Consider the following 27,927-nt stretch of genomic DNA (forward strand, 5'->3'; position numbering starts at 1 on the left):
AAAAAAAACATTTAGCTCAACTGTGTGAATGCACATTGCATGTAATTGAAAACATCAATTGAATAGCTTATCTCCCTCGATATTATTCACTTTTGTTCTACTGTATCATGGAGAAATGAATATGTTATAACACTTTTACAATAATTTAAATTAGCAGTATGATATTATAACTCTTGCACACAGAAGTGGAAATTACTGATTTTGAATGGATTGGTAATTGTAAAACAAACAGTGTTCTGGAAATGTCCTTTTTTGATACAAAAAAGATAGAAAACATATTGGCATTACGAGTAATATACGGAATTATCCGGTTTTTATTGAAAATACTGATATTACCATACAGTTTCTTTTAGAAATGACAAGTTAGAATATAAACAGTAACATATTCACAAAGATGCCTCTCTGAACATATGAAGAGACCACTGCAAGAATGATGGATGTCATTTGGAATACATTTTTCAGGAGAAGCAATTGAAAGTTTGAAATGCTTAGTGCTCAAAGCTTAACTGTGATTTCCCGATCATTACTGGACAATGACTATCAGTGTTTATTTTATTAGGTTATTTTACGACACTGTGTCAACATCTAGGTTATTTAGCGTCTGAATGAAATGAAGGTGATAATGCCGGTGAAATGCGTCCGGGGTCCAGCACAAAAAGTTACCCGGGCCACCTGATTTCGCGGCCAAACGCGCTGACCGTTACTTCACAGGTGTGGACACTATCAGTGTTAATGCCATATAACTCTCTATGTACATTCTATATGTCTTAAGCTATGCATTGACAATCTTGGTTCATTTTCGACAAGAAAGTGACATCCATCATTCTTGCAGTGGACTCTTCATATCGAAACCCACAAAAAATTCATTTGTTTTCGGTGGAAATGACTGTTTTTTTTTTTTCACAACCTCCACAATTACTCTTTGTAATCTCTGTTTCTATCGTGAGCACAATAGACTACAGTAGTTGAGGCGATCGTGTGACATTTTGGATCTCATGTAATGTCTCACTGTTTTCGTCACTAAAAAAGATCTGTCTGGAGAACAGATCTGTCTGGAGTACTCTGTTTCCCTTAACCTTTCCGTCCCATCACTCATTTTAAATTCATCTAAAAAGTAGCACTGCGTTGTTTGTCGGTGTTGATAAAAGATCTTATTTTAACATGTGACCAAATTGACGGCTGTTATATGTTCATCAAGCAAAATCTGACGAACGTTGGTGCAACCGGCAGATTCTCTACACTTTCCATCAGGCTAATACTATTAGGTAATACTCATTTCATAATTATATCCGTACCGAAGGCCATTGCTGGAACTAACCCACCGCTCTGCATATGGCATTTGGTTGTCATGGAAACATTGCTGGTGCCCTCTTTGGAAAAATGCATTCGCATATCAATTGAATAATATCATGCAATGCTCGAGCATTTAGATGGCTCAAGGGCTTAACAATTCAAAAGGCAAGACTGCTTTCCTGTTTCGCTCAGAATTTCGTTCGCCTGACATCGGCCACGAGTTGTTTGAGCGTGAAATCTATGTCTGAGAGCCGCCTGTCAGCTGAGGCGTTCTCAAGCGCCGATAGCCTTCTGTCGATGGTCTGCAAGGTCCTGTCCAGGGTTCCGCTGCTGCTCAGTCTGTTACGCATCCCCGCACGGCCACTCAATTTTCGACTAGTCACAATCCTCATGGCATCCCTCACAACCCTCTTTTCTAGCTTCATTACCTCGTTACGACCCGTGACTGCTCGAAATCCTGGCTTGTTGGGGTAGATGTGCACCTCGCGAATCATCGTCTTTGACTGCCCACACGGCCTCTGACCGCAGCAGCACGCCAGCTTCCGTACTACCATGCTCACAATCCCCATCTCGAAGCGGTACTTCTCCATGAAGGTGATCATGCTGACGGTTGAGATCATACTGAGCTCGTCTGCTTCCTCGCGGATGTCTTTAGTGTCTCCAACGGCCAGGCCGTTCAGCAGGTTCAGCATCACTATGGAAACAAACAGCACGAAGAGCAGGAACAGCAGGTGGCTGGTCACTGGCGCGGCACTGAACATGTGTTTGGATGCGTCGTACTCCCCAGACATCATCACGATGGTCTGGAAAATTCCCAGAAGCGGACTTTCAAATATGTTGTCCGTGCTGTTTGGGGGGTGATTTCCTGCTGTTGAACTGGTGTGGGGAGCGTCCTCTCGGAAAAGAGAATAAAAACTTAGGGCGAAGGCTAAAACGACGAGGCAGTACCATTTCATGTAGTGCAAGAATGTCAGTGACACCTTCTTGAGCATCTCCAGTTTTGGCGACAGTGAGGGGAGACGTCCAGTCAAGAGCACCAGTTCTGCCCAAGCGAGGAGGATGGTGATTGCCGACACGTGCCTGTCAGCCATCCCCAGATCACCAGCATACAGCTGCACGCCCAGTAGCCCAAACACGACGAGCTCCATACAGTTCTCGAGGTTCATGAAGTACCTCAGCTTCTTGACGACCAGCTGGAGTATCTCGCGGACTGCGAAGATTGCTAGAAGACAGGACAGCGCGATGTTCAGAGGATTTGAAGCGTTGCGTGCCATTCGTTTCTCACCACTCTGCCGTAGGGAGAAGGTCGTGAGAAGACCTACAAACACGCAGTAGAACAGTATGTTTGCGTAGTAGTAACAGGAGACGCTTGCCCAGCGTATGCTCAGGAAACTTCTAATCAGAGGATGCTTGAACAACCGCCGCATCTCTTCTTTCCGGGACAACAGCTGCAGCAGAGCTAGGTCCAGCGGGGAATAGTCCAGTGTCACCCGGAACCTTTCCTCATGTATCAGCTCTGTGTTGTAGCTAATCTGACCGTCCAGATATGCTTCGAAAGTCTCGGGCTCGATGACGTGTAGTGCTGGCGTTCCTGCCGAATTCATGACTGTGAGATCTGCCCCGCCCTTAAGGAGCGTTAGAACCGTGTCATGATCCCTGCACGCCCCCGCTAAGTGCAGGGCACTGTTCTGTGATCTACCTCCGCGGTCTCCAGCAATTATAACAGTGAGGTCCGTCTGGTTTTGGTAAGCCAGCAGGAAATGAAGACACGACCTGTAGCTGTCAATAGGCATGGGTTCGTGGCCCTGGATCTCGATTAGGTAGTGAAGTACATTGCTGCCATGTTTATCAACCATCGATAGATTAACTCCAGGTTGCTCCCCTAGGATTTTTAGGGTCTTGATTTTGCCACCTTCCACAGCGAGATGCAGCAAAGGTTTTCGGAAGTTGGAGTCGTTGGGATTGCAACCCCTCTGCAACAACTTGGCTACAAATTGTTCCCTATCCTCCATAGCGCATGCGACTTCGGGTAGGGTCGCATAATGTGGGTCCCCGAACTTGTGGTTAGCACATGTCTTCAGCCTGCTGTCGAACCTCTTAATATCGTTGTCGATGAGCGCTCTTAGCGTCCTGTCAGGGATGTCTGATTCGTTCTGCCGCTTCAGGTAGCGCTTGGTGGTGTAGGGTCTAGGCAGGCGGTCTGCCAGTTCAGGAAACTTCTTGTAGATGTAGAACCGCGCCGTGGCTCCGAAATCCAGCGTAGAAGCGTCCACGTAGATGTTGTCGTACTCCAACAATGCCTGCACTCGCAGTCGATGGCCGCCCATCACGGCGTAAGTGATAGCCGTGTAGCCATGTTCGTCCGGAACGTTCACTTCGAGGTCCGGAGCTGCTAGCAACATGGTGATGCAGCGCACGTAGTCTTCCTCGTTGTAGTTAGTGCGCTCGGCGCATGCGTAGTGGAGCGCAGTCTTGCCAGACTTGTCCTTCCTGTTGACGTTGAGGGCCGTGGCTGTTGAATCGGCTTCCTGCCCCGATCCGGCCGGCTTCCACATCAGGATCCTCAGGGCCTCGTGCTGCCCTGCCCTCGCCGCCAGGTGCAGGGCGCTGGGTTCGTCTTCTTCGCGGTAGTCCGGCGCGTTCAGGTTCACGTCCTTGTCCACCAGCTCCTGCAGACGCCGCAGGTCAGGGCGGTGCTTCTTGCACAGGTCCAGCACCTCCAACTCATTCTGCGCGCAAAGCAAAAGAATATGAGAATAGGGATATCTTATGCGAAGTTTCACCGCTAGATGGCAGGAACGTTCCATGCGGCGCAACATGTTGTAGGGCTATGTTATGTTATAAGCTACAGTTGATTATGTTTTCCCGTTTATTGGTTTTCTGTGCGTGTCAAAATTATATTTACAACTAGCCGTACCCTTGCGCTCCGCTGCACCTGTTAGAAATAAATATAAAGTAATTACATAATTAAAATAGGACGTTTGATCCACGGAACATTCGTGTTTGATAGAAGGATAAATCGTTTAATATGTTACTTAATTTAAATTGTATTTAAATAATGCGATCATTTTGGTCCAGAGACACTCATTTGGTGCAATGAAAATTCCTTTAACATGTTTCTTAATTTTTATTACATGCAACCATAGTTTAATGAACATTGACATCATTTAGATTTAATGTGTATATTTTATTTTGCTTGTTATAGGTTTCCATTGAATTATGGTAATAACATAATTTTAACCCTTCTTTTCTACGTATTCAGTAAATGGCGCTTGGCCCACTATGGTTCTGAACCCTTCAAATAACTTAAATTATATTACATATTATATTATATTATATTATATTATATTATATTATATTATATTATATTATATTATATTATATTATATTATGTAAAAAGTGTGTACTCGAATTAGAAAGTTTCTAATTTGTTGTGGGAGCTCTTGAATCTCAGGAGGAACAACTTTTACAACAGCGCAAAATAATCTGTTGGCTCATTACCCAATTTTTTTGCATTGCATTTATTGCATATATTTTATGTATTTTAACACCATTCAATTGTGCATAGTTAAAATTTGAATTATAAAATAATGGATTGCTAAGCTAACGTACTATTACTGCATACTAAATCAATACACTCTCGTTGTTCGTTTATTCTCTGAGATAAAAATGAATATGTTCATAAACATTATTTTAAGAAATACAGGAAATGAATATACAGAATAACCTATCAAGTTTTCTGTGCATAAGAAGTTATTTTAATCTTACCTGTCCTCGATTCACTCACAAGTTACTGTAATAACATTATAGCATTATGTCCATCCAGAGAAACTACACTTTCCAATGGTGAAATACTAATTAATTATACAAATCGATTAATTTAGCATCCGATATTACTTCATACAAACACAGAAACATTCTCTGTAGGCTATGTTTAATATCTTTCAATTGTTGTCCACGGGCCCTTATAGACGAAGTCATTTTTTCATATTTCATTGCATCGCCTTAGATGGCGTTATTTTAATTTTAAAACTAATTTATGTCATTAAATATCAGTCCTATCAAAATTTTGCAAAGAATAAAACGTATCGGAAATCATTTTTAAAGAAACTTTTGTTATGTAACATTTTTCCCAAAAATCAATAATAAGCGAGATATTTCGACTTATTTAATTCAGGCCACCTTATAACCCCCCTTTCGAATAAAGTATTTTGAATGCAATATAACCTAAAATCTAAGTTATAACGAACTTAATTTATATTCCAATTTTCATATAAATCGGTTCAGCCATTATCGCGTGAAAATGTAACAAACATCCAGACAGACAGACATACATACAAACAAAAATTTAAAAAAAGCTATTTTCGGTTTCATGGTGGTTAATTATATATGTTAGCACCAATTATTTTTGGAAAATCGAAAATTACCAGAACAATTTTGGCTACAGATTTATTATTAGTATAGATTATTTTGTATAACCTAGTATAATTTAATATAATTCAATATTTTCTTATCTCATAATTTAATTTAATTTACAATAAAATAAGAACGTAAACCTGTATAATACTGATCGATTCCCCTTAAGAGATGGGTGGGGAAATCTGCAGTATGCAGAATATAGATACGAGTAAATTGAATGTTCATGAACCTAAACGAAAACTTTGAGAACGAGGTGCACGAATAAAAAAATAGGAACTATGCCGGAGGTGAATATTGCCCTCTTTAATCATTAATATTTAAGAACCGTACCCTAAAAACAGGATATGCAGCCACCAATGTGGTTTTCTTTTTATAGGGAAGGGACTATCGAGATTGAATTCCTTGTATCTTTTTCTGTAGTTGCAGAAAGATCAAATGCAATTTTTAATAGGATGATATAATGTGATAGTAGTAGTATCACGATTATTCGTGCGTTTTGTAGGTTAAGGACATGCAGTTTTGAATACTATGTGGGATGATTTTGAAAATTTGAAGTTAAAACATGGTTTTAATAATTAGGGTACAGTACATTAAAAATATTATTCACGAAATGGATTTCACTAGGGATCGTCCTGGATAATAAACATCCCAGTTTATCGAGAGTTTACTGCAGGCGTAAACTTCGGAGACTCCTACAACTACTGCATATAATCTAAGCTGACAGCTCGCTGTCGAGGTTGCAAATGTTTTTATTAATTTTTCTTTTTCCTCTTCCAAAATGAAACTGTAGTCAACAATTCCTTACTTGAAGTACCGGTAGTTACTTTTATTTAATACTTTCGAGGCGCAATTTTATTACTTATATTTTTTAAAGTTTAAAGCATATATTCAGAATATTTCGGGACCTGATTGAAGAGAAAAAGCTTTCCCTGGCTTTTACTTAAAGGAACATAACAAAAATTTGCCATTTTTAGTTGTTTTCAAGAGTATTTAGTATACTAATACACAACGTACAGGGACATCATTTTATTTTTACTTCAATTTTTATTGTACCTGAGTTTTTGAATGTACTTCACTCCCACTCCTTCTACTAAGGAAGTTCCAACTCCACACAGAACCAAGACCGCAGATAGTAAGCAGTACTGAGTTACTGAGTATAGTACGTTCCAGAAATATGTTCGCGTTTTCCAGTGACGAAAAAGCTTTCAATTTGAATCATTTTTTTTCGCACAGGTAGTGTCCGTTTACCTACGTCGCATCCCGATTTCCCCCACCTGCTTCTGCTCGCCCCTCTGTAAAAGCTGGGCTGTCTTAGCTCTTTTCTGAAAACATTAATTTCTCTTAGGAATTGGACGTTTACGTAATATTATACAGCTGTTTAATTTAACTTAAATAAAAGGGCCTCGTTAAGTAATTAACTGTCACGTGATTTCCTCCCTTTCCACAATCCTGCGGCATAACCACTTGGACAGTAGATAGCATGTCAGAGTAATTTTATCTTTTCGGATCGGGCAGAAGTGAAGATTGAATTTACAGTACGTAAGGTACTCTTTTATAAAGTAGCTACAGAATTATTTCAACATGAGTTACTAGTACGAAGGACGAAACTGGCAATTGGAATTAGATGCAATAGTCTATAATGCGATAATATGCACAAAAGAACTGAAGCCTGTATCGAAATGAACGGCCATCATTTTCAAAAATGTGTTTAAATATCCATATTATGATTATTTTTCAATTTAACTTCATTCTCTATATTGTACGCTAATGTGCTACATAATGAATACGTTCGCATGGATAGCTCAGTTCGTGAGTAAAAACACTCATTGTTAATATAGTACTGTACTTTGATTAAACAAAAACATAATGAAAATTATCAAACTCAAAATCGCGATATTTCCTAGTTTACGTAAATGGATGAACTACTTTTCTTCCTTCCTATACCTAGTAGAGTGATTTGTGTTTTACGCCACTATCATCGAACTCCAGTCTTGGAGGGGAGAGCAAGCGGTGTTTCCGGTTCTCTAAAGGTATAGACAGGTTAATATTAAAAATGTTAGTAAAAATAAAATGATGTCCCTGTATATCCTCAATGTTTATATACCGAAAAACAAATACACACGCAAAGCGCATCCCTCAAAGTACACGTGCACTATCTGTTGGTGGTAGTTCAGGATATCCCTATAGCTGCGAACGCTTTTAGTAGCAACGTATTTTCTTCTTAATTGCCCAATTTCATAAAAAAAAATACTTCCTCGTTTAAAGGTACCCATGAGTGAATTTTCAAGAAAATACGATTTTGTTTTCTGATATAAAATACTACATACCTCCCTCTATCAAAAAAATTACCGCCATTTTTAAAGTCCATACGCCAATTTTAAAAGTCCCGTGGTGCTTTAAATTCCGGCTGCGACACGCCGTTATGCATTATACTGAGCAATTCGGATTTATTTGCATTTTCATTGACTTCTGTTTCAATATACTGTGCTACTTTGTTTGATAGATTATTCCAACTGCCATAAATGAACGTCACATTGAGCACCTCGTACTAACAAGTGTTCAGATCTCAGAAAGCATGTGTTGTAGAACCCATGTTTCTTTGACATTTTTTTTTTCTCGTTTTGATGCATACTAGACTAGACGGCATTTCGGAAGGCGGTTAGCTTCTATATGCGCCGTAGCATTTCTGGTATGTGACGTCACAATCTTGTACAGTAGAACCAATCAGAATCAGTCTATAACAAGCACTTCCCGAGTTCCTTTGTTCACGTGTGAGTGTTTCAATACATTGAATAAGTAAAACTAACATTTACTGTGTGTAAAGGTAAAAAAAAAGGTAAAAAGGTATCCCCGTAACATGCCATGAAGGCACTTGGGGGGCATGAAGGTAGAGCCCCATGCTTTCCATGACCTCGGCACTAGAATGAGGTGGTGTGGTCGGCACCACGCTCTGACCGCCTTTTACCCCCGGGAAACACCCGATACTCAATTTTATAGGAGGCTGAGTGAACCTCGGGGCCGTTCTGAAAGTCTGGCAACAAAAAAAAATCCTGTCACCACCTGGATCGAACCCCGATTTACTGTGTGTATGTAAGGTAAATCAATGGAAGAAGAGACTGTAAAAACACAAGTATTAAACAAGCAGGCGCGGAAAATAGTGTTTAAGGTGTATAATTATTTTAAAAACGTTAACGAGCAGAGCGCTGCCGGCCATCTTGATGCTGGCAGCACCGTTGCCAACATGCAAGAAACGACTGTAGAAGCATGTGGTGTGGGATTGAGAACCGTGCAAAGAATATTGTTAGTGAAGGAAAGAGGGTTTGTTTGGTGTCATGCTTACAGTAATCAACGGCTAAGGTCATTATTGTCTTTTGATAATTTAAATTCTCTCCTGTGCTATTTGTTGCCAAACTTTCAGAACGGCCCCGAGGTTCACTCAGCCTCCTATAAGATTGAGTACCGGGTCTTTCCCGGGGGTAAAAGGCGGTCAGAGCGTGGTGCCGACCACACCACCTCATTCTAGTGCCGAGGTCACGGAAAGCATGGGGCTCTACCTCCATGCCCCCCAAGTGCCTTCATGGCATGTTACGGGGATACCTTTACCTTTTACCTTTTACCTGTGCTATTTGTATTGCACGTGCGTGAAGTACGATGTGGCAATGTTGTACGCTGCCTTGCTCTCTCTATCTGTCTTTCTCGACGCAAACGCTAGCAGACAACCGCATTCCGAGTTGTCGTCGACTGTAGCACCTCTTAAAATATTGGATACTTTTTTAACACTCTGTATATATATATATATATATATATATATATATATATATATTCTAGAAAATGAAATTATAATAATGAATTAACAACTCTTAAATAACAATTAACGTATGATCGATTTTTCACTATCCATTATATTTTTTCAATTTAATTCTCTACGTCAGCGGTATTCAAACTTTTTTGCTAGCGCACTGCCAAACTGGATTGCAGTTATATAAGAATTAACAAAAGACTATGATTGATATTGTATCAAAAGTAAATTATTATTACATATTATTATTATTATTATTATTATTATTATTATTAATATTATTATTATTATTATTATTATTATTATTATTATTATTATTAACAGAATGAAAACAACATTGAAAGTGAAAATTATGCAATCCTCTTTAAATCCGGGACAAGTTAGTCAATGCTGGGAGCGGATGTCGTTGGCTGATTGAGTCACTCCTCCATTACGCAGGAAAGTCGGTAGATCTGTAATTGAGTCACAAACTGATCATAACAAAGAAAACAGCTACCTGTTTTCGATGCGGATTGTTCCTTGGAAGCGTATCATATTTGCTTTACTGGGCTTTATATTTTACTTTACGAATTCTTATAATTAACATTGTTATTCTTTACATGTTAACGTTATTCATTGACTGTTATCATATTATGTTCTTTGTACAGAGAGGAAATAAGCCTGATATAACTAACTTACTTTACTCTTTAATTATTGGAATTAATTATTGTTTGGAATTGAACTGGTTACATCAGCTGCTTGTCTATGCTGATGACGTGAATATGTTAGGAGAAAATCCACAAACGATTAGGGAAAACACGGGAATTCTACTTGAAGCAAGTAAAGAGATAGGTTTGGAAGTAAATCCCGAAAAGACAAAGTATATGATTATGTCTCGTGACGAGAATATTGTACGAAATGAAAACATAAAAATTGGAAATTTATCCTTTGAAGAGGTAGAAAAATTCAAATATCTTGGAGCAACAGTAACAAATATAAATGACACTCTGGAGGAAATTAAACGCAGAATAAATATGGGAAATACGTGTTATTATTCGGTTGAGAAGCTTTTATCATCCAGTCTGCTGTCAAAAAATCTGTAAGTTAGAATTTATAAAACAGTTATATTACCGGTTGTGAAAATTGGACTCTCACTTTGAGAGAGGAACATAGGTTAAGGGTGTTTGAGAATAAGGTTCTTAGGAAAATATTTGGGGCTAAGAGGGATGAAGTTACAGGAGAATGGAGAAAGTTACACAACGCAGAACTGCACGCATTGTATTCTTCACCTGACATAATTAGGAACATTAAATCCAGACGTTTGAGATGGGCAAGGCATGTAGGACGTATGGGCGAATCCAGAAATGCATATAGAGTGTTAGTTCGGAGGCCGGAGGGAAAATACCTTTGGGGAGGCCGAGACGTAGATGGGAAGATAATATTAAAATGGATTTGAGGGAGGTGGGATATGATTGTAGAGACTGGATTAATCTTTGCTCAGGATAGGGACCGATGGCGGGCTTATGTGAGGGCGGCAATGAACCTCCGGGTTTCTTAAAAGCCATAAGTATGAAATGCTCCATACCTTATTCTATTAAACAATTAGCACCACTACAGTTTTTAAAGGCCATACGCCAATTTTAAAAGTCCCGTGGTGCTTTAAATTCCGCCTGCGACACGCTCAGTTTTGCACTGTACTGAACAATTCGGATTTATTTGCATTTTCATCGACTTCTGTTTGAAAATACCGCGCTATTTTGATTGTTAGATGTTTCCATGAGTTCACCGGGAGGATTTTAGTATGAGTAATGTACTCGAATCTTTGATTGCTGTTTTCTCACACTTCAAATTTTCAGTATATTCATTCCTATAAAATGCTCTTTGCGAAGCAGATTTTATGATAGACAAATCAAACTTGGTATTTTAAGTTCAGAGATAGGCCTACTGTATGTAGTGAATAAAAATACCTCTGGGTTTTATGGTGAATACAATTTCAATATATGTATGTTTTTTTTTTAAGTTTCTTAAATATTTTCTTAAGAAACATTTGTTATAGTATTTAAAAAATTCTTGAGGCTTATCTAATGAATGTACATTGAAACACAGGGCTATTTAAAGAAGTATACGTGTGATGAGATAATAAAAAATTATGAGGTCGAAAAAAAAAATAAAATCGTTACGCAAGGGACTTTTTGAGTTACTCGCCACCAGAAATGTAAAATTTCCCATACGTTGTGAACCATGAGAGCTACAAGTACACATTTTTGTATTTGCATTAGTTATATTAGCATACACCTCTGGTACAAATTTGAAGAATCTAGCTTTTATAGTTTAGAATTTCATAATTTCACTCATGCGTATTTATGGTGTTGTCAACAGCTATGACGTCATTTTTAAAGCTCTGATGCACATTAGTTTTAAATGACACTGAACTTTGATTGCAATTCATAAACGCGACAATGACAAATTATATGTAAACATGTAAAATCAATAGCAAATTATTTCCTTTTTCTTCTACATATCATATTTCTTAAAAGTAATCGATATGGGACGATTCAGTTGGGTGACCTGTAATGCGCGCCATTATTGAATCTGTTAAAGTTACTAACCACCGAAAGAAAAGAATAGTGTACAGCGAGAAAATTGCAATTCTAAATTTGATTAAAGAAAGTGTCTTCATTCAGGGAATTAAATTACAACATCGCATACAGAATATGAAACAAAAAAAAAAAAAAAACTTCTGAACACACAAGACAAACAAACAAATACAATCTAACAGGCGTATACAAACTTATATACAATAGTTGTGACACCATGTATTGTGGGTCCCTATCACCACGGCATGGCGCGTCCTCAGGTTGCGGATAGAGGAGACGGCCTCCAGATATGGAGGGTAGCTGCGAATATATTGAATAAGCAGTCGTGGACAGCCGATACGGGGTGGTCCTCTAGCTTGGGGGTTGGGCGAAGGGCTAACAACCCATCACCGTAAAAAAACAGCTTGTTACGTATCCCTATAATAAGCCTCGGAATAGGACTGATTCTCTGGCACGACCACAGCAAAGGAATAAGGTTTTGAGATTTGGCACTTGGAACGTAACTAGTGTTTATAGGGATTTGAGGGAGGTGGGGTATGATGAAAGAGACTGGATTAATCTTGCACAGGATAGGGACCGCTGGCGGGCTTATGTGAGGGCGGCAATGAACCTTCGGGTTCCTTAAAAGCCATTTGTAAGTAAGTAAGTAAGTTGTGACAACTACTACATCGGACAAACTGGAAGATCATTTTAAACACGGCACAGAGAACACATCACAGCCATAACCAAATCACACAATACACTTCTCCGCCGATTTAGTAGAATGTGTTTGAGTCTAAAGGAATTTATTTATTTATTTATTTATTTATTTATTTATGTATTTATTTATTTATGTATTTATTTATTTATCTATCTATTTATCTATTTATGTATCTATCTATCTATTTATGTATCTGTCTATTTATTTATGTATGTATCTGTCTATTTATTTATGTATCTGTCTATTTATTTATGTATCTATCTATTTATTTATGTATCTATTTATGTATCTGTCTATTTATGTATCTATCTATTTATTTATGTATCTATTTATGTATCTGTCTATTTATTTATGTATCTATTTATGTATCTGTCTATTTATTTATGTATCTGTCTATTTATTTATGTATCTATCTATTTATTTATGTATCTATTTATGTATCTGTCTATTTATTTATGTATCTGTCTATTTATTTATGTATCTATTTATGTATCTGTCTATTTATTTATGTATCTATTTATGTATCTGTCTATTTATTTATGTATCTGTCTATTTATTTATGTATCTGTCTATTTATTTATGTATCTGTCTATTTATTTATGTATCTGTCTATTTATTTATGTTTGTATCTATCTATTTATTTATGTATGTATCTATTTATTTATGTACCTATTTATTTATGTATCTGTCTATTTATTTATGTTTGTATCTATCTATTTATTTATGTATGTATCTATTTATTTATTTATGTACCTATTTATTTATGTATCTGTCTATTTATTTATGTATCTATCTATTTATTTATGTATCTATTTATGTATCTGTCTATTTATTTATGTATCTGTCTATTTATTTATGTATCTGTCTATTTATTTATGTATCTGTCTATTTATGTATCTATCTATTTATTTATGTACCTATTTATTTATGTATTTATTTATTTATGTATTTATTGATCTATTTATTTATTTATACTAAAAATTAAATTGAACCAGTTTTATGACACTACACTGGATGAAGCACAAAATGGATTCCGAAAAGGCAGATCATGTGCAGATGGATATTTTACACTGAAGATTTTGATCGAAAAACCTAGAGAATTTAATATTGAAACCCACCTGGCATTTACTGATATGAAGGAAGCCTTCGACAGAGTAGATAGAAACAAATTATTGAATATTTTAGCACATTATGGTATTCCAAATCAATTAATAACAGCTATTTACAATATTTATAATAATAATCATATACAGGTTAGGATTGAAAACAAATATTCAGAATGGAAACGAATAAATCAAGAAGTGAGACAGGGTTGTAGTTTATCTCCTCTATTATTTATAATATACATGAATCACATTATTAAGGAATGGAGATTGAAACCACATGGGAGTATACCGATAAGTCGTTTGTTCCAAGTAGATACCTTATTATTTGCTGATGATATTGTGTTTATGGCAACTTCAGAAGATAAGTTACAACTTTAATCAAATGGCAGAAAGTTTCAATATGGAAATCTCAACTGACAAATCTGAAGTGATGGCTTTTTTTTAGGAAAGGAACCAGTCCGTAGCAAATTTGCATCAATAAAATAAGATCATCGAACAAGTTAAAAATTTTAATTATCTCGGTTACCAAATTTCATATGAAGAAGAAAAAGATTTGAAGGAGAAAATTATTAAATTCAACAGAGCAATGGGGATAATTAATCAGATATTCAAACCAACCTTAGTACAAAAACACACGCGCACCAGAATTTATAAAACATTGGCCAGACCTATACTCTGTTTTGGTAGTGAAGCTTGGACGATTCGTAATATTGATTCACAAAGATTAACGGCGGCAGAAATGAGATTTATGCGTCGTACAGCGGGATCACGAGAATGGATCACATTAGAAATTTTGACATTATGAAAGAACTGTGGGCAAGAGATCCTTGGGCAGGCCGTTCAAGCGTTGGCAAGAGACCGTAACGGGCCACTAGGCCCAATACATGCAAGGATGATGATGATGATGATGATGATGATATATTTATTTATTAGTTTATTTATTATTGTATTATACAGGGACATCATTTTATTTTTACTTCAATTTTTATTGTACCTGCGTTTCTGAATATACTTGACTCCCATCCCTTTCACTAATGTCCTTGCTAACGTCAGTCACACAAACTTACGGCCGCTGTTGCTAGCAGTGAAATAAACAGTACAGAGTACAGTGTGTTTCAGAAATATGTTGCATTTTCTATAGAAGAAAAAGTTTATATTATTGTAGTTTATTTTCACACAAGTATGATGTGTAGCATAACTGAATTTATCTGTGTGGACTGAGCACAAGTGAAGATTAGAGTTACCGAGAGTACGGTACCCTATAATATGGTACAGTACTTAACAGCATTATTTAAACAAGAGTTTTGTTTTACTGTTTGTAGGTATGAAAGACGATGATGGAAACTGGAATTACAATATAACCGAATGTGAACAACAGTTTTTCTTTTTTTTTTTTCACATTTTCCTGATTATATCATTACGGAATATTTTCGAAGAAATGTCATTAATCTGGTGGATAAATTTAGAGCAACAGAGTGTACAGAAAGGAAGAAAAGTGTAAGATGGCCAACAAAGGTGACAGAAGATGCTGTAGAAGATACTAGAGAAAGGATGCAGCGAGGTCCTAATAAGTCGGTCAAGAAGTTAGCTGTAGAGATTGGGGTTTCTTACGGAAGTGCTCACAAAATTCTCAGGAATAAATTAAATTAGTAATATGCTGAATAAAGTAGACATTACATAATGCATATAACCGCCTGAAGACATGAGTTTGTGAAAAATAAATGTTACTATTCTACTGTTTTTTTGATAAAATACTATAAAGTAATGACCAAACTGAAAATCGTAATACTATATTTCCCCGTATCATAAATGGATACACTACTTTTCTCTCCTCCTATAGCTAGTAAAATGATTTGTTTACATATTGCACTAGCAACTCCAAACTCCTGTAATGGAAGGGGGTAACAGTGTTTCCGAGTACAGTCAGGTTAATGTTAAAAATGTTAGTAAAAATAAAGTGATGTCCCTGTATATGTATAAATTCTAGAAAATAAAATTATTATAATGGACTAACAACTCTTATATATCCATTCCCGTATGATCGATTTTTTCACTATCCATTATACAATTTCTTCACTTTCTACCTCAGCGGTATTCAACCTTTTTTGTTAGCGTACTCCCAAACTGCATTGCAGTTATATAAGAATTAACAAAAGACTATGATTGATATTGTATCAAAAGTAAATTATTATTATTATTATTATTATTATTATTATTATTATTATTATTAACAGAATGAAAACAACATTGAAAGTGAAAATTATGCAATTCTCTTTAAATCCGGGACAAGTTAGTCACTTGTGGGAACGGATGTCGTTGGCTAATTGAGTCACTCCTCCATTATGCAGGAAAGTCGGTAGGTCTGTAATTGAGTCACAAACTGATCATAACAAAGAAAACAGCTACCTGTTTGCGATGCGGATTGTTCCTTGGAAGCGTGTCATATTTGCTTTACTAGGCTTTATATTGTACTTTACGAATTCTTACCCTTGACATTGTTATTTTTTACATGTTAACATTATTCATTGACTGTTATCATATTATGTTCTTTGTACAGAGAGGAAATAGGCCTAACAGGAACGTCGCTAGGGGAGTGCGAAAGGGTGCGCAAGCACTCCATAAAAAATCGGAGCACCCCTTTCCGCACCCCAAAGGGCAATTTATTAACAACATACTAGGCATAAATTATTTTGAAGAACAAAAACAAACAAACAATTTCTTGAATGTGAAAAAAACAACTACGTCCCATAGTGTATCGTTATGGATGTGATGAGCAATAATAATAATAATAATAATAATAATAATAATAATAATAATAATAATAATAATAATAATAATGTTAATAAACATATGTATAGCATGCGCGCAAGCGCATGAGAGAACATTTTGGATTTTTTATGTACCAGATTTTTAAAGCTCGCACTCCATTTTTAAATCTCGCACCCCATCCGCACCCCCTTTGCTCTGATCCTGGCGACGTCACTGAGGCCAAATATAACTAACTTACTTTACTCGTTAATTATTGGAATTAATTATTGTTTGGAATTGAACGGGTTACATCAGCTGCTTGTCTATGCGGATGACGTGAATATGTTAGGAGAAAATCCACAGACGATTAGGGAAAACAGGGGAATTTTACTTGAAGCAAGTAAAGACATAGGTTTTGAAATAAATCCCGAAAAGATGAAGTATATGATTATGTCTCGTGACGAGAATATTGTACGAAATGGAAATATAAAAATTGGAAATTTATCCTTAGAAGAGGTGGAAAAATTCAAATACCTTGGAGCAACAGTAACAAATATAAATGATACTCGGGAGGAAATTAAACACAGAATAAATATGGTAAATGCCTGTTATTATTCGGTTGAGAAACTTTTATCATCCAGTTTGCTGTCAAAAAATCTGAAAGTTAGAATTTATAAAACAGTTATATTACCGGTTGTTCTTTATGGTTGTGAAACTTGGACTCTCACTTTGAGAGAGGAACATAGGTTAAGGGTGTTTGAGAATAAGGTGCTTAGGAAAATACGTGAGGCTAAGAGGGATGAAGTTACAGGAGAATGGAGAAAGTTACACAACGCAGAACTGCACGCATTGTATTCTTCACCTGACATAATTAGGAACATTAAATCCAGACGTTTGAGATGGGCAGGGCATGTAGCACGTATGGGCGAATCCAGAAATGCATATAGAGTGTTAGTTGGGAGGCCGGAGGGAAAAAGATCTTTGGGGAGGCCGAGACGTAGATGGGAAGATAATATTAAAATGGATTTGAGGGAAGTGGATATGATGATAGAGACTGGATTAATCTTTGCTCAGGATAGGGACCGATGGCGGGCTTATGTGAGGACGGCAATGAACCTCCGGGTTCCTTAAAAGCCAGTAAGTAAGTAATTAAGTATTGTTACATTTATGTATGTTACATTTATGTCTTCCGTAAGTCGGCAATTGATAATCGGGTATTATTAATTTGCTACATTATATAAATATAAATTATTATAAATTGAGTTCCCAAGATGTCTTTTAGGCGGTGAAAATTTTGGCGACGAATTAATCAAGGTCAAAATTTCACAGTAATCTTTGTCGATACAGAAGAGACATTCATCGTGGATATCATAAGAGTATGCCTTGAATAAGGAATTTTACAGTTTAGTTTTTAATTATAGCTGTGGTCAAATCACGTTGATGGACTTCTTGCGAAATCACACGCACATGATCCTGACCGCTGCTGTAATACGGGCTTTCCTGTCTTGATAAATTTAGCTTGTGATTGTGCCAACGCTGATTAAACAAACAGGAAGGTACAAGGAAATGCCGCAGGCTACTCTGAAAGTAGTGTTCAATGTGACGATGAAATCAGCTGTAATTCCCGCACTGTTTTGATTTAGGATAAAAAAGAGGACAATTGACATAAAACGTCAGATGTTTTGTTGTCTCCATAGTGACTGTCCTCTAAGCCTGGCTTGTTGTGTCATATTTTGCAGTTTTCCTTCCTTTAGCGAAAGAAACTTGCAATACTTAATAGGAATGAATGCAAAAGGTAAATATTACGTTCCTGGATCTTTCTCTTTTTCCTCTATACCGACGTCAACGTTTCCTATTCGCCAAACATCCGATTCGCAGTCATAATTTTCAACTGCAAGCACAGTCAACTTTCAGGCTGTGGTGCGTCCTAACAAAACAAATTCTGCCCTGTACCAGGGATACACAGGCACATAGAATACGTCACCCATTTTCGGGAATGAAACTACAGTTATGTTCATGTAAAAGTTAATTTTTTTTCGTCCTACAGATTTATCTGTGACGGTTACCATTTGTTATTAACGGAGAAAAATTCGCTGCGGCGCCGAGAAGCGAACCCGGGACCCCCAGTTCTACACACTGGGTGCTCTAACCACTGAGCTACACTGAAGTTCAACCCACTGCACGGGATCGAATCTTTCTCCTTTGGTTATTTTCCCTTAGTCGAACATGAAGTAAGATCACTAAGGGAAAAGAATCAAAGTAGAAAGATTCGATTTGGTGCAGTGGGATGAACTTCGGCGTGGCTCAGTGGTTAGAGCACCAGTGCGTAGAAGTGGGGGTTCGGGTTCGATCCTCGGCGCAGGAACGAATTTTTCTCCATTAATAACAAATTGTACAGTTATGTTAATTTGAGTATTTTATTTTTGTTCGGTTTACAAATGGAAAGTTCTATGGCCTATGGATCTATCGTAAGAGAAATAATTATTTAAGGACATGCAATATCATATGAAGAGTCCACTGCAAGAATGATGGATGTCACTTTCTTGTCGAAAATGAACCAAGACAGTCAATGCATAGCTTAAGACATATAGAATGTACATACAGAGTTATATGACATTAACACTGATAGTCATTGTCCAGTAATGATCGGAAAATCACAGTTAAGCTTTGAGCGCTAGGCATTTCAAACTTTCAATTGCTTCTCCTGCAAAATGTATTCCAAATGACATCCATCATTCTTGCATTGGACTCTTCATATACATATAGAGTTGTATGCAATGGAGGGGGAAAGGAACTGACCACCCTACCTTTTCATTGTTATGTACACAATATTCTGAAAACAAAAATCAAATGTGTTGGACAATCAACAGGTTTTGACAAACAAATTTTAAATAAGCTGTATGTTTATCCCAACTTATCCCCCATATCAAGCTACATTTCGAAATTAGTCCCAATATTATCACTTCAATATTACAAAACTCGCGATTACAAATCAAACGAGGGGTGACACAGATCTGTAGCTGCTTTCGATGCCGAGATATTACTAATTCATTCATTCATTCATTCATTCATTTATTTTATTCCATAGATCTTACATGAGCAATGAAGCTTTAAGATGTGGAACATGTCAACATTTTACAATATTACAATTACAATTTTTACAAATTTTTATAGTTTTACAATTTAGTAATTTTCTACAATTTTTACAATGTTGTACAATTTTTTTTACATTTTGGCGAGATGTAGTGAGATGAAATGAGGTCCGAGGATTCGCCAAAATATTACCCGGCATTTGCCTTTTCGGTGGGGGAAACCTCGGAAAAACCCAACCAGGTAATCAAATCAAAGGGGGTAATCAAATCAAAGGTGTTGATGCCAAGGACTCGCCATAGATCATCCGGCTTCAGTCCCACGGCTGTGGAAAAGCTCGGAAGAAACCAAAGTCCAAAGGGGGATCCAACCCAAGCCCGAACGCAGCTCCGGATCAGCAGAGTGGCCGCAGGGCACGGGTAATTTTATACGCAACTTCGGCGTCCTGATGTCCTTAAGGAAGAGAAGTGAAGTATTTGAGCGAGATTACTGAAGTTAAGTTGGTTCATGACCAAACTACTAGTTCACACCTGTGGAGTAACGGTTAGCGCATCTGGCCGCGAACCCAGGTGGCCCGGGTTCATTCCCGTTCGGGGCAAGTTACCTGGTTGAGGTTTTTTCCGGGGTTTTTCCTCAACCCAATATGAGCAAATGCTGGGTAACTTTCGGTGCTGGATCCTGGACTCATTTCACCGGCATTATCACCTTCATTTCATTAAGACGCTAAATAACCTAGATGTTGATAAAGCGTCGTAAAATAACCTAATAAAAAACCTAACTACTAATAACGTTTGCATTCAGCTGTGGCTCATAGTGGTGTTACAGCAAACATTTTAAATTATGGCATACTTTGTCCCACCACTGATCTCTGAACGGTTTCCCACGCTTTATGCGGAGAAAGACCTGTTTACGTCAAAAATTAACTCTATAGGCCTACTTTTGTGGAGCAGGCTTTCAGAAATCTTTTGTTAAGGGATTCTCCGTCTGATTCTGGTAGTGCTGACGCCCATAATTGCAGTCATTTATTCTTTCTTGTTCTTAGTTAAAGCTCTCATCGGTAAACAATACTCATTTCAGTAATTAATTGTATCTATGTTGCAAGGATCAAATTAATTAGGCTAATATAAACACAGGATTACCGGTGTTAGGTTGCATCTTAGCAACAGGAAGAAGTCACTTCCGACAAATTGTTGGAAATCGAATTTCCTCTTCCGGATGAACTGTTAAATAAATATTAATATTTTTCCTGATGCTCCTTTACAGGATCTTAGTAACGAACATATGACTAGGACTGGGGTGTGTAGCTACAGTGAAACTTCTCCGAAATGGACACATCTCAGTATCGGATACCTCTCACTAACGGACGGTTTAATATTACCCCCACAGATCGCCACATGCCCTTATAAGAATATAACTTATAGTAATGGACATGGATTCCCAACCTCTATCTCCGTAGCGCACACATTTAAAGACGCATCCTTTACATTTCACAATGACGGATTTGTTCATAGGCTAGTCAATTTATCAGGGAATGGTTTGCATGAAATATAATAATTTTAGTACTAGTCTGTCTGTGTACAGCGATTTCTACTAAACTATTGGACGGATTTTGTTCATATTCAGTATCTACGAGTCAATTTATCAGGGAATGATGTACGTGAAATATAATAATTTTAGTACTAGTCTGTCTGTGTACAGCGATTTCTACTAAACTATTGGACGGATTTTGTTCATATTCAGTATCTACGAGTCAATTTATCAGGGAATGATGTACGTGAAATATAATAATTTTAGTACTAGTCTGTCTGTGTACAGCGATTTCTACTAAACTATTGGACGGATTTTGTTCATATTCAGTATCTACGAGTCAATTTATCAGGGAATGATGTACGTGAAATATAATAATTTTAGTACTAGTCTGTCTGTGTACAGCGATTTCTACTAAACTATTGGACGGATTTTGTTCATATTCATTATCTACGAGTCAATTTATCAGGGAATGATGTACATGAAATATAATAATTTCAGTACTAGTCTGTCTGTGTACAGCGATTTCTACTAAACTATTGGACGGATTTTGTTCATATTCAGTATCTACGAGTCAATTTATCAGGGAATGATGTACGTGAAATATAATAATTTTAGTACTAGTCTGTCTGTGTACAGCGATTTCTACTAAACTATTGGACGGATTTTGTTCATATTCAGTATCTACGAGTCAATTTATCAGGGAATGATGTACGTGAAATATAATAATTTTAGTACTAGTCTGTCTGTGTACAGCGATTTCTACTAAACTATTGGACGGATTTTGTTCATATTCAGTATCTACGAGTCAATTTATCAGGGAATGATGTACGTGAAATATAATAATTTTAGTACTAGTCTGTCTGTGTACAGCGATTTCTACTAAACTATTGGACGGATTTTGTTCATATTCAGTATCTACGAGTCAATTTATCAGGGAATGATGTACGTGAAATATAATAATTTTAGTACTAGTCTGTCTGTGTACAGCGATTTCTACTAAACTATTGGACGGATTTTGTTCATATTCAGTATCTACGAGTCAATTTATCAGGGAATGATGTACGTGAAATATAATAATTTTAGTACTAGTCTGTCTGTGTACAGCGATTTCTACTAAACTATTGGACGGATTTTGTTCATATTCAGTATCTACGAGTCAATTTATCAGGGAATGATGTACGTGAAATATAATAATTTTAGTACTAGTCCGTCTGTGTACAGCGATTTCTACTAAACTATTGGACGGATTTTGTTCATATTCAGTATCTACGAGTCAATTTATCAGGGAATGATGTACATGAAATATAATAATTTTAGTACTAGTCTGTCTATGTACAGCGATTTCTACTAAACTATTGGACGGATTTTGTTCATATTCAGTATCTACGAATCAATTTATCAGGAATGATGTACATGAAATATAATAATTTTAGTACTAGTCTGTCTGTGTACAGCGATTTCTACTAAACTATTGGATGGATTTTGTTCATATTCAGTATTTACGAGTCAATTTATCAGGGAATGATATAGATTACATGAAATATAATAATTTTAGTGCCTAGTCTGTCTATGTACATCGATTTCTACTAAACTATTGGACGGATTTTGTTCATATTCAGTATTTACGAGTCAATTTATCAGGGAATGATATAGATTACATGAAATATAATAATTTTAGTGCCTAGTCTGTCTATGTACATCGATTTCTACTAAACTATTGGACGAATTTTGTTCATATTCAATATCTACGAGTCAATTTATGAGGGAATGACATAGATTACATGAAATATAATTAGTGTACTTGTAGCCTCTAGTGAACACATTTAATTTCGGGATTGGAAATTTAGAATAAGGATTGAAAATACGGATAGAAATATCGCAAAACACAATGCACTTTTCTTTAGACAATGAAAATTATTGCATTTGTTCGATTGTTACAGTCTTTTATTTCGTTCAGTGCCTCAAATTTGAGTTTTATGTTCACCTGACACCAATATTACATTTCTACCTGTATTCATTCAAAAAATATAATCCCATCATGACTTTTGGGACACGGTGTATATCGCGCCAGCTGGAAAATAATGTAAATTCAGTTATAACCAAAACTTGGCGAATCGCAAAAGACGTTATGTAATGCACAACTGTTTTATCTATGACTATTATCTTATGTGCTGTGTAAGGTTAAACCCTTTTCATGTATTTTTATATTGTTTGTAATGATAGCCGTTATATAGATGTAAATTTTTACTTAATTTTAATTCTCAAACTTTAACCAAGAAAGCTGTTTGATAGCAAAATATGTGTCAATACGTATCACGATGTTTCTTCACCATGTAACCATGTATTCTCCGTAAACCTCATGATGACCACTCAGTGATCGAAAACGTTTGTCAAAATTTGATTGAGCTAAAATAATGGCTATTTAGACCATTAATAAAAATAGATAGACTGATATTATCCACTATTTTACTCATTGCATATGAAGGTTCTTCATAATGATCTCCATCATCCCAGAAGTTACAGAATCATCCAGTATACAGTTGTACTGTATTTATACTCAGAGTTCAAATTTGAATTGAAGCTTATTATATCCTTGAGGTCATCATCACAGGGCGAGTTTAATTGCCAGTGCATGGATAAACGATGTAGGCCATGCCTGTAGTTTATATTGGGTATTGTTCTTTTGTTTTGTCGACAAATGAATGCAGTCGTGTATTAAAAACAATGAATAAATGCCATCCATGTTATTATTTTAAGTTTATATAATTTAAACACGTTTTAACATCTAGGTCATATCGTTTAAGAAGAATTCCCTGGGTGTCTAGAGTCTGGAAATTTGTATAAATGTGAGTGTGATTGTGAGTGTGCCGGGTTAATATTAATTAACCAATCATCACAAATACAAAAATACATCAGGACTGTCGCTGGGCAGTAACCTGAACACACGTTTCAGCGTCACATTGTTGACAAGTAACACCATCTGTTAGCACAACCATAAAGCATCTAATAGATGCTATAGAGTTACCAACAACGGAAAAAAAAGGTCATATCGTGTGTAGGATATTTTGATAATATATCTGTAGACAGTGGAATATTATTGAGATTTTGTTTGTATTGTCGTATGGTTATGATAGCTTGTATTTATTTTAACTGATTTAAATTTAATTTATGGTTCTGTTAATGGTAATTAAGGCGGTGATAAATCATAGTATATAAATTTCCAATTCGATATTTGCCTTTGTGACTGAGGAAAACGATGAAAAACCTCAATAATATTGGCCGGCAACGGGGTTTGAACTCGCGACCTTCCGAGTGCGAGTTTAGTGCGTTACCATAAGCCACGTCACTCATGTTACTATTACAACCAAACTTCACTTAATTTGTTTGAATATTTCTTAAGGGCGAAATGAATGTTGTTATAACTGAACATTACAAACACATTACTTTCCCACAGATGTTTTGGTTCGAGAGCAGTGTCTTCATAGAGCTGATTATTGCGTGAGTGAAATGCTTGCCAATTAGCCACAATTCCGAGAACTTCCTCGACGAAACCTTGAAATGACAAAGGTGCTTTTTCAAGTGTCAAAAATAAGGAAAAGAGTTATATGAGAAAAAACTGATATTACAAAGGCCTGTGAAGCATTGTTCAACGCCATGGTTTGAACCGCTTAGAGATCTCATGGCACTTGTCCTAATTGATAGTATGTAACCTTAAATGGTACATAGGCCCTATCACATATCAATGTGGAAGTCTCAATTAAAAAAAAGAAACTATATTTATGACCGTTGATATTTCAAGGTCTTAATTGTTAACAGATAAATTCAACATTTTCTTGTTCACGTAAAAAAATGCATGTTTTTAAAACGAACATAATTAAAAAATAAAATAGATCTACTAAGTATTCAAAATACTACGAATTATTAAATCAGTGAAATCGTCAGTTTTTGGTTAGGCTCGGCTAACAAACCCATGACGTTGTGCATGTAAAAAACAAATGACGGAAGCTGCCATTCAAAATTGAACAAGCACACGAACAACTCGTCCCTTGTAAGCCAAAAGAGTTCAGACCGACGCCACAGTGGTTCAAAATCCATATTTAGGAGGACAAAAGTAGAAAAATGACATGTAAAAAATGAAATAAAATCCTTAAATTATTTTTCCTATATAACTGAGTATCATTGAATTGATAATCTTAATCAGCGGAGGTGGTTGCATAGCGAGATAAGAAGCCGGTAACATGCCACATTTCGCCACCCAGCATTCTTACTCAGCAAGCGCCGCGAGTCTGCCGTTTTCCTTTTGCTGTAACTCTGTTGTAAGTGGTCGATTCCATTCATATGTGGTATCAACATGTCAAGTAGTTCTTTAAGTATGTAACAATGTTTGTTTTTGATACATTTAATGTTATTATAGCATGTCACATTAGCATGAATGGACACGGGACAAAATATAAATGTAACCATTGAGTGCAGACTTGGCTAAGGTAGAGAAAAAAACGCCCTTTGATCCGTCCCAAAATGATTTTTTTTTCCACTTCCTCGAGTATTTATATCTATTTTAAATGCAGTTTTAAGGTACGCAGATTTGCTGAAGTAATAAATTATGCTCACTATTCTTTCCAGGTGCTTATTGTAGGGATTCGTAAGAAGCTGTTTTTTTACGGTGATGGGTTGTTAGCCCTTCGTCCAACCCCCAAGCTGGAGGACCACACCTTATCGGCTGTCCACGACTGCTTATTCAATATATTCGCAGCTACCCTCCATATCTGGAGGCCGTATGGTTGTGAAACTTGGACTCTCACTCTGAGAGAGGAACATAGGTTAAGGGTGTTTGAGAATAAGGTGCTTAGGAAAATATTTGGGGCTAAGCGGGATGAAGTTACAGGAGAATGGAGAAAGTTACACAACGCAGAACTGCACGCATTGTATTCTTCACCTGACATAATTAGTAACTTAAAATCCAGACGTTTGAGATGGGCAGGGCATGTAGCACGTATGGGCGAATCCAGAAATGCATATAGAGTGTTAGTTGGGAGACCGGAGGGAAAAAGACCTTTAGGGAGGCCGAGACGTAGATGGGAGGATAATATAATGGATTTGAGGGAGGTGGGGTATGATGATAGAGACTGGATTAATCTTGCACAGGATAGGGACCGATGGCGGGCTTATGTGAGGGCGGCAATGAACCTTCTTGTTCCTTAAAAGCCATTTGTAAGTAAGTAAGTAAGTTAGTAAGTATTCTTTCCAGGTGCAGTAGTGCATTTTTTCTCGATTAAAGTTATTTAAATATCTGTGAACTGAATCTGCTTCCGGCGTACAATTCAGGGAATTCAAGGTGGCAGCTTGTTAATTATGTATCAAATAAGCTTCCCGAGTGCCCAAAAGGTGCAATAGTACTTAAAATGTTACATTTTTCCCATGAGATAATTTATCGTTGGAGAGCAAGAGGATAAAGAATATGAGTTTTCTTTTTAACGAAATGAACATTGTCTTAGTGAACTACTTATTAAATTAGGTTCTCATCGTGATAGTAATGAAAATTTAGGGAAAACTTACCCCTGGAAAAAGTCGTGGCTGCCCAAGAAAGTTTTTCCATTACAGCAAGTATGAGATCGAAACAAAAACAATCCAAATCCAGAGAATTAGAGCTTGTATACAAAACAAGTTTACTACCTGTAACTACTGTATAAAGTTTCATGAAAATCTATTAGACAGAAGAAAAGTTACTAATTTTGTCTAATTGCGCCCCTCTATAAGGGGTAGTTCCACTAAGACCAACGTAATGAGGACTTGTATACAAAACATATATGCTACCTGTAACTACTGTATAAAGTTTCATGAAAATCTATTAGACAGAAGAAAAGTTACTAATTTTGTCTAATTGCGCCCCTCTATAAGGGGTAGTTCCACTAAGACCAACGTAATGAGGACTTGTATACAAAACATATATGCTACCTGTAACTACTGTATAAAGTTTCATGAAAATCTATTAGACAGAAGAAAAGTTACAATTTTGTCTAATTGCGCCCCTCTATAAGGGGTAATTCCACTAAGACCAACGTAATGAGGACTTGTATACAAAACATGTATGCTACCTGTAACTACTGTGTAAAATTTCATAAAAATCTGTTAGATAGGAGAAAAGTTACTAATTTTGTCTAATTGCGCCCCTCTATAAGGGATAGTTCCACTAAGACCAACGTAATGAGGACTTGTATACAAAACATATATGCTACCTGTAACTACTGTGTAAAATTTCATAAAAATCTGTTAGGTAGCTGAGAAGTTTTAGTTTGTCCCGCTAAATTTGCATTCTGGACCACTTTGCGACGTTGCGTTACTAAGCAACGCTCTCCAGTGAACTGATCCCCTGATATTTGTCGTACTCACCTCGGTGGGTGTGAGATGAAACAGGAATTTGTCGTGCATGGTGCTGCTTCTGCTTGAAGTCTTCGTGTGACTGCGTGGTGCAAGACTTGCGCTTCTTCTTCTTCTTCCTCCTTCTGGAGCTCTTGTGTGACTGAGTGGTCCAAGACTCGTGCTGTTGATAAAGACCTTCACGTGGAAGACGGAAACTGTTTGTGACGACCGTACAGAAGGGGCGTTTCCTGGCCGCCAGAAGGGAAATGGTACCAGATAAAGGCTGGTCTATTACTTTCCTGTAGC

At 36.7% G+C, this 27,927-nt stretch overlaps 1 protein-coding gene across 1 annotated transcript; it reads right to left on the reverse strand.

Moving 5' to 3' along the window:
* Nucleotides 1–807: 807 nt before the first annotated feature.
* LOC138698649 (transient receptor potential cation channel protein painless-like) lies at nucleotides 808–27,888 on the reverse strand. Its single transcript, XM_069824783.1, has 2 exons — nucleotides 27,652–27,888; nucleotides 808–4,022 (listed from the first exon to the last, which is right to left on the reverse strand). Exons 1-2 carry the CDS (start codon nucleotides 27,688–27,690, stop codon nucleotides 1,482–1,484), a joined length of 2,580 nt encoding a protein of 859 aa, XP_069680884.1. The 5' UTR covers nucleotides 27,691–27,888; the 3' UTR covers nucleotides 808–1,481.
* Nucleotides 27,889–27,927: the final 39 nt, after the last annotated feature.

This window comes from Periplaneta americana, chromosome 4 (genome assembly GCF_040183065.1).
Source record: "Periplaneta americana isolate PAMFEO1 chromosome 4, P.americana_PAMFEO1_priV1, whole genome shotgun sequence".
NCBI classification, from domain to species: Eukaryota; Metazoa; Arthropoda; class Insecta; order Blattodea; family Blattidae; genus Periplaneta; species Periplaneta americana.

Excerpts from the sequence above, each read along its gene's own strand:
- LOC138698649 (XM_069824783.1), bottom strand. The coding sequence starts at position 27,690 with ATGCACGACAAATTCCTGTTTCATCTCACACCCACCGAG. Across the intron at positions 4,023-27,651 it reads TTCATCTCACACCCACCGAG|AATGAGTTGGAGGTGCTGGA; the intron begins GTGAGTACGACA and ends CTTTGCGCGCAG.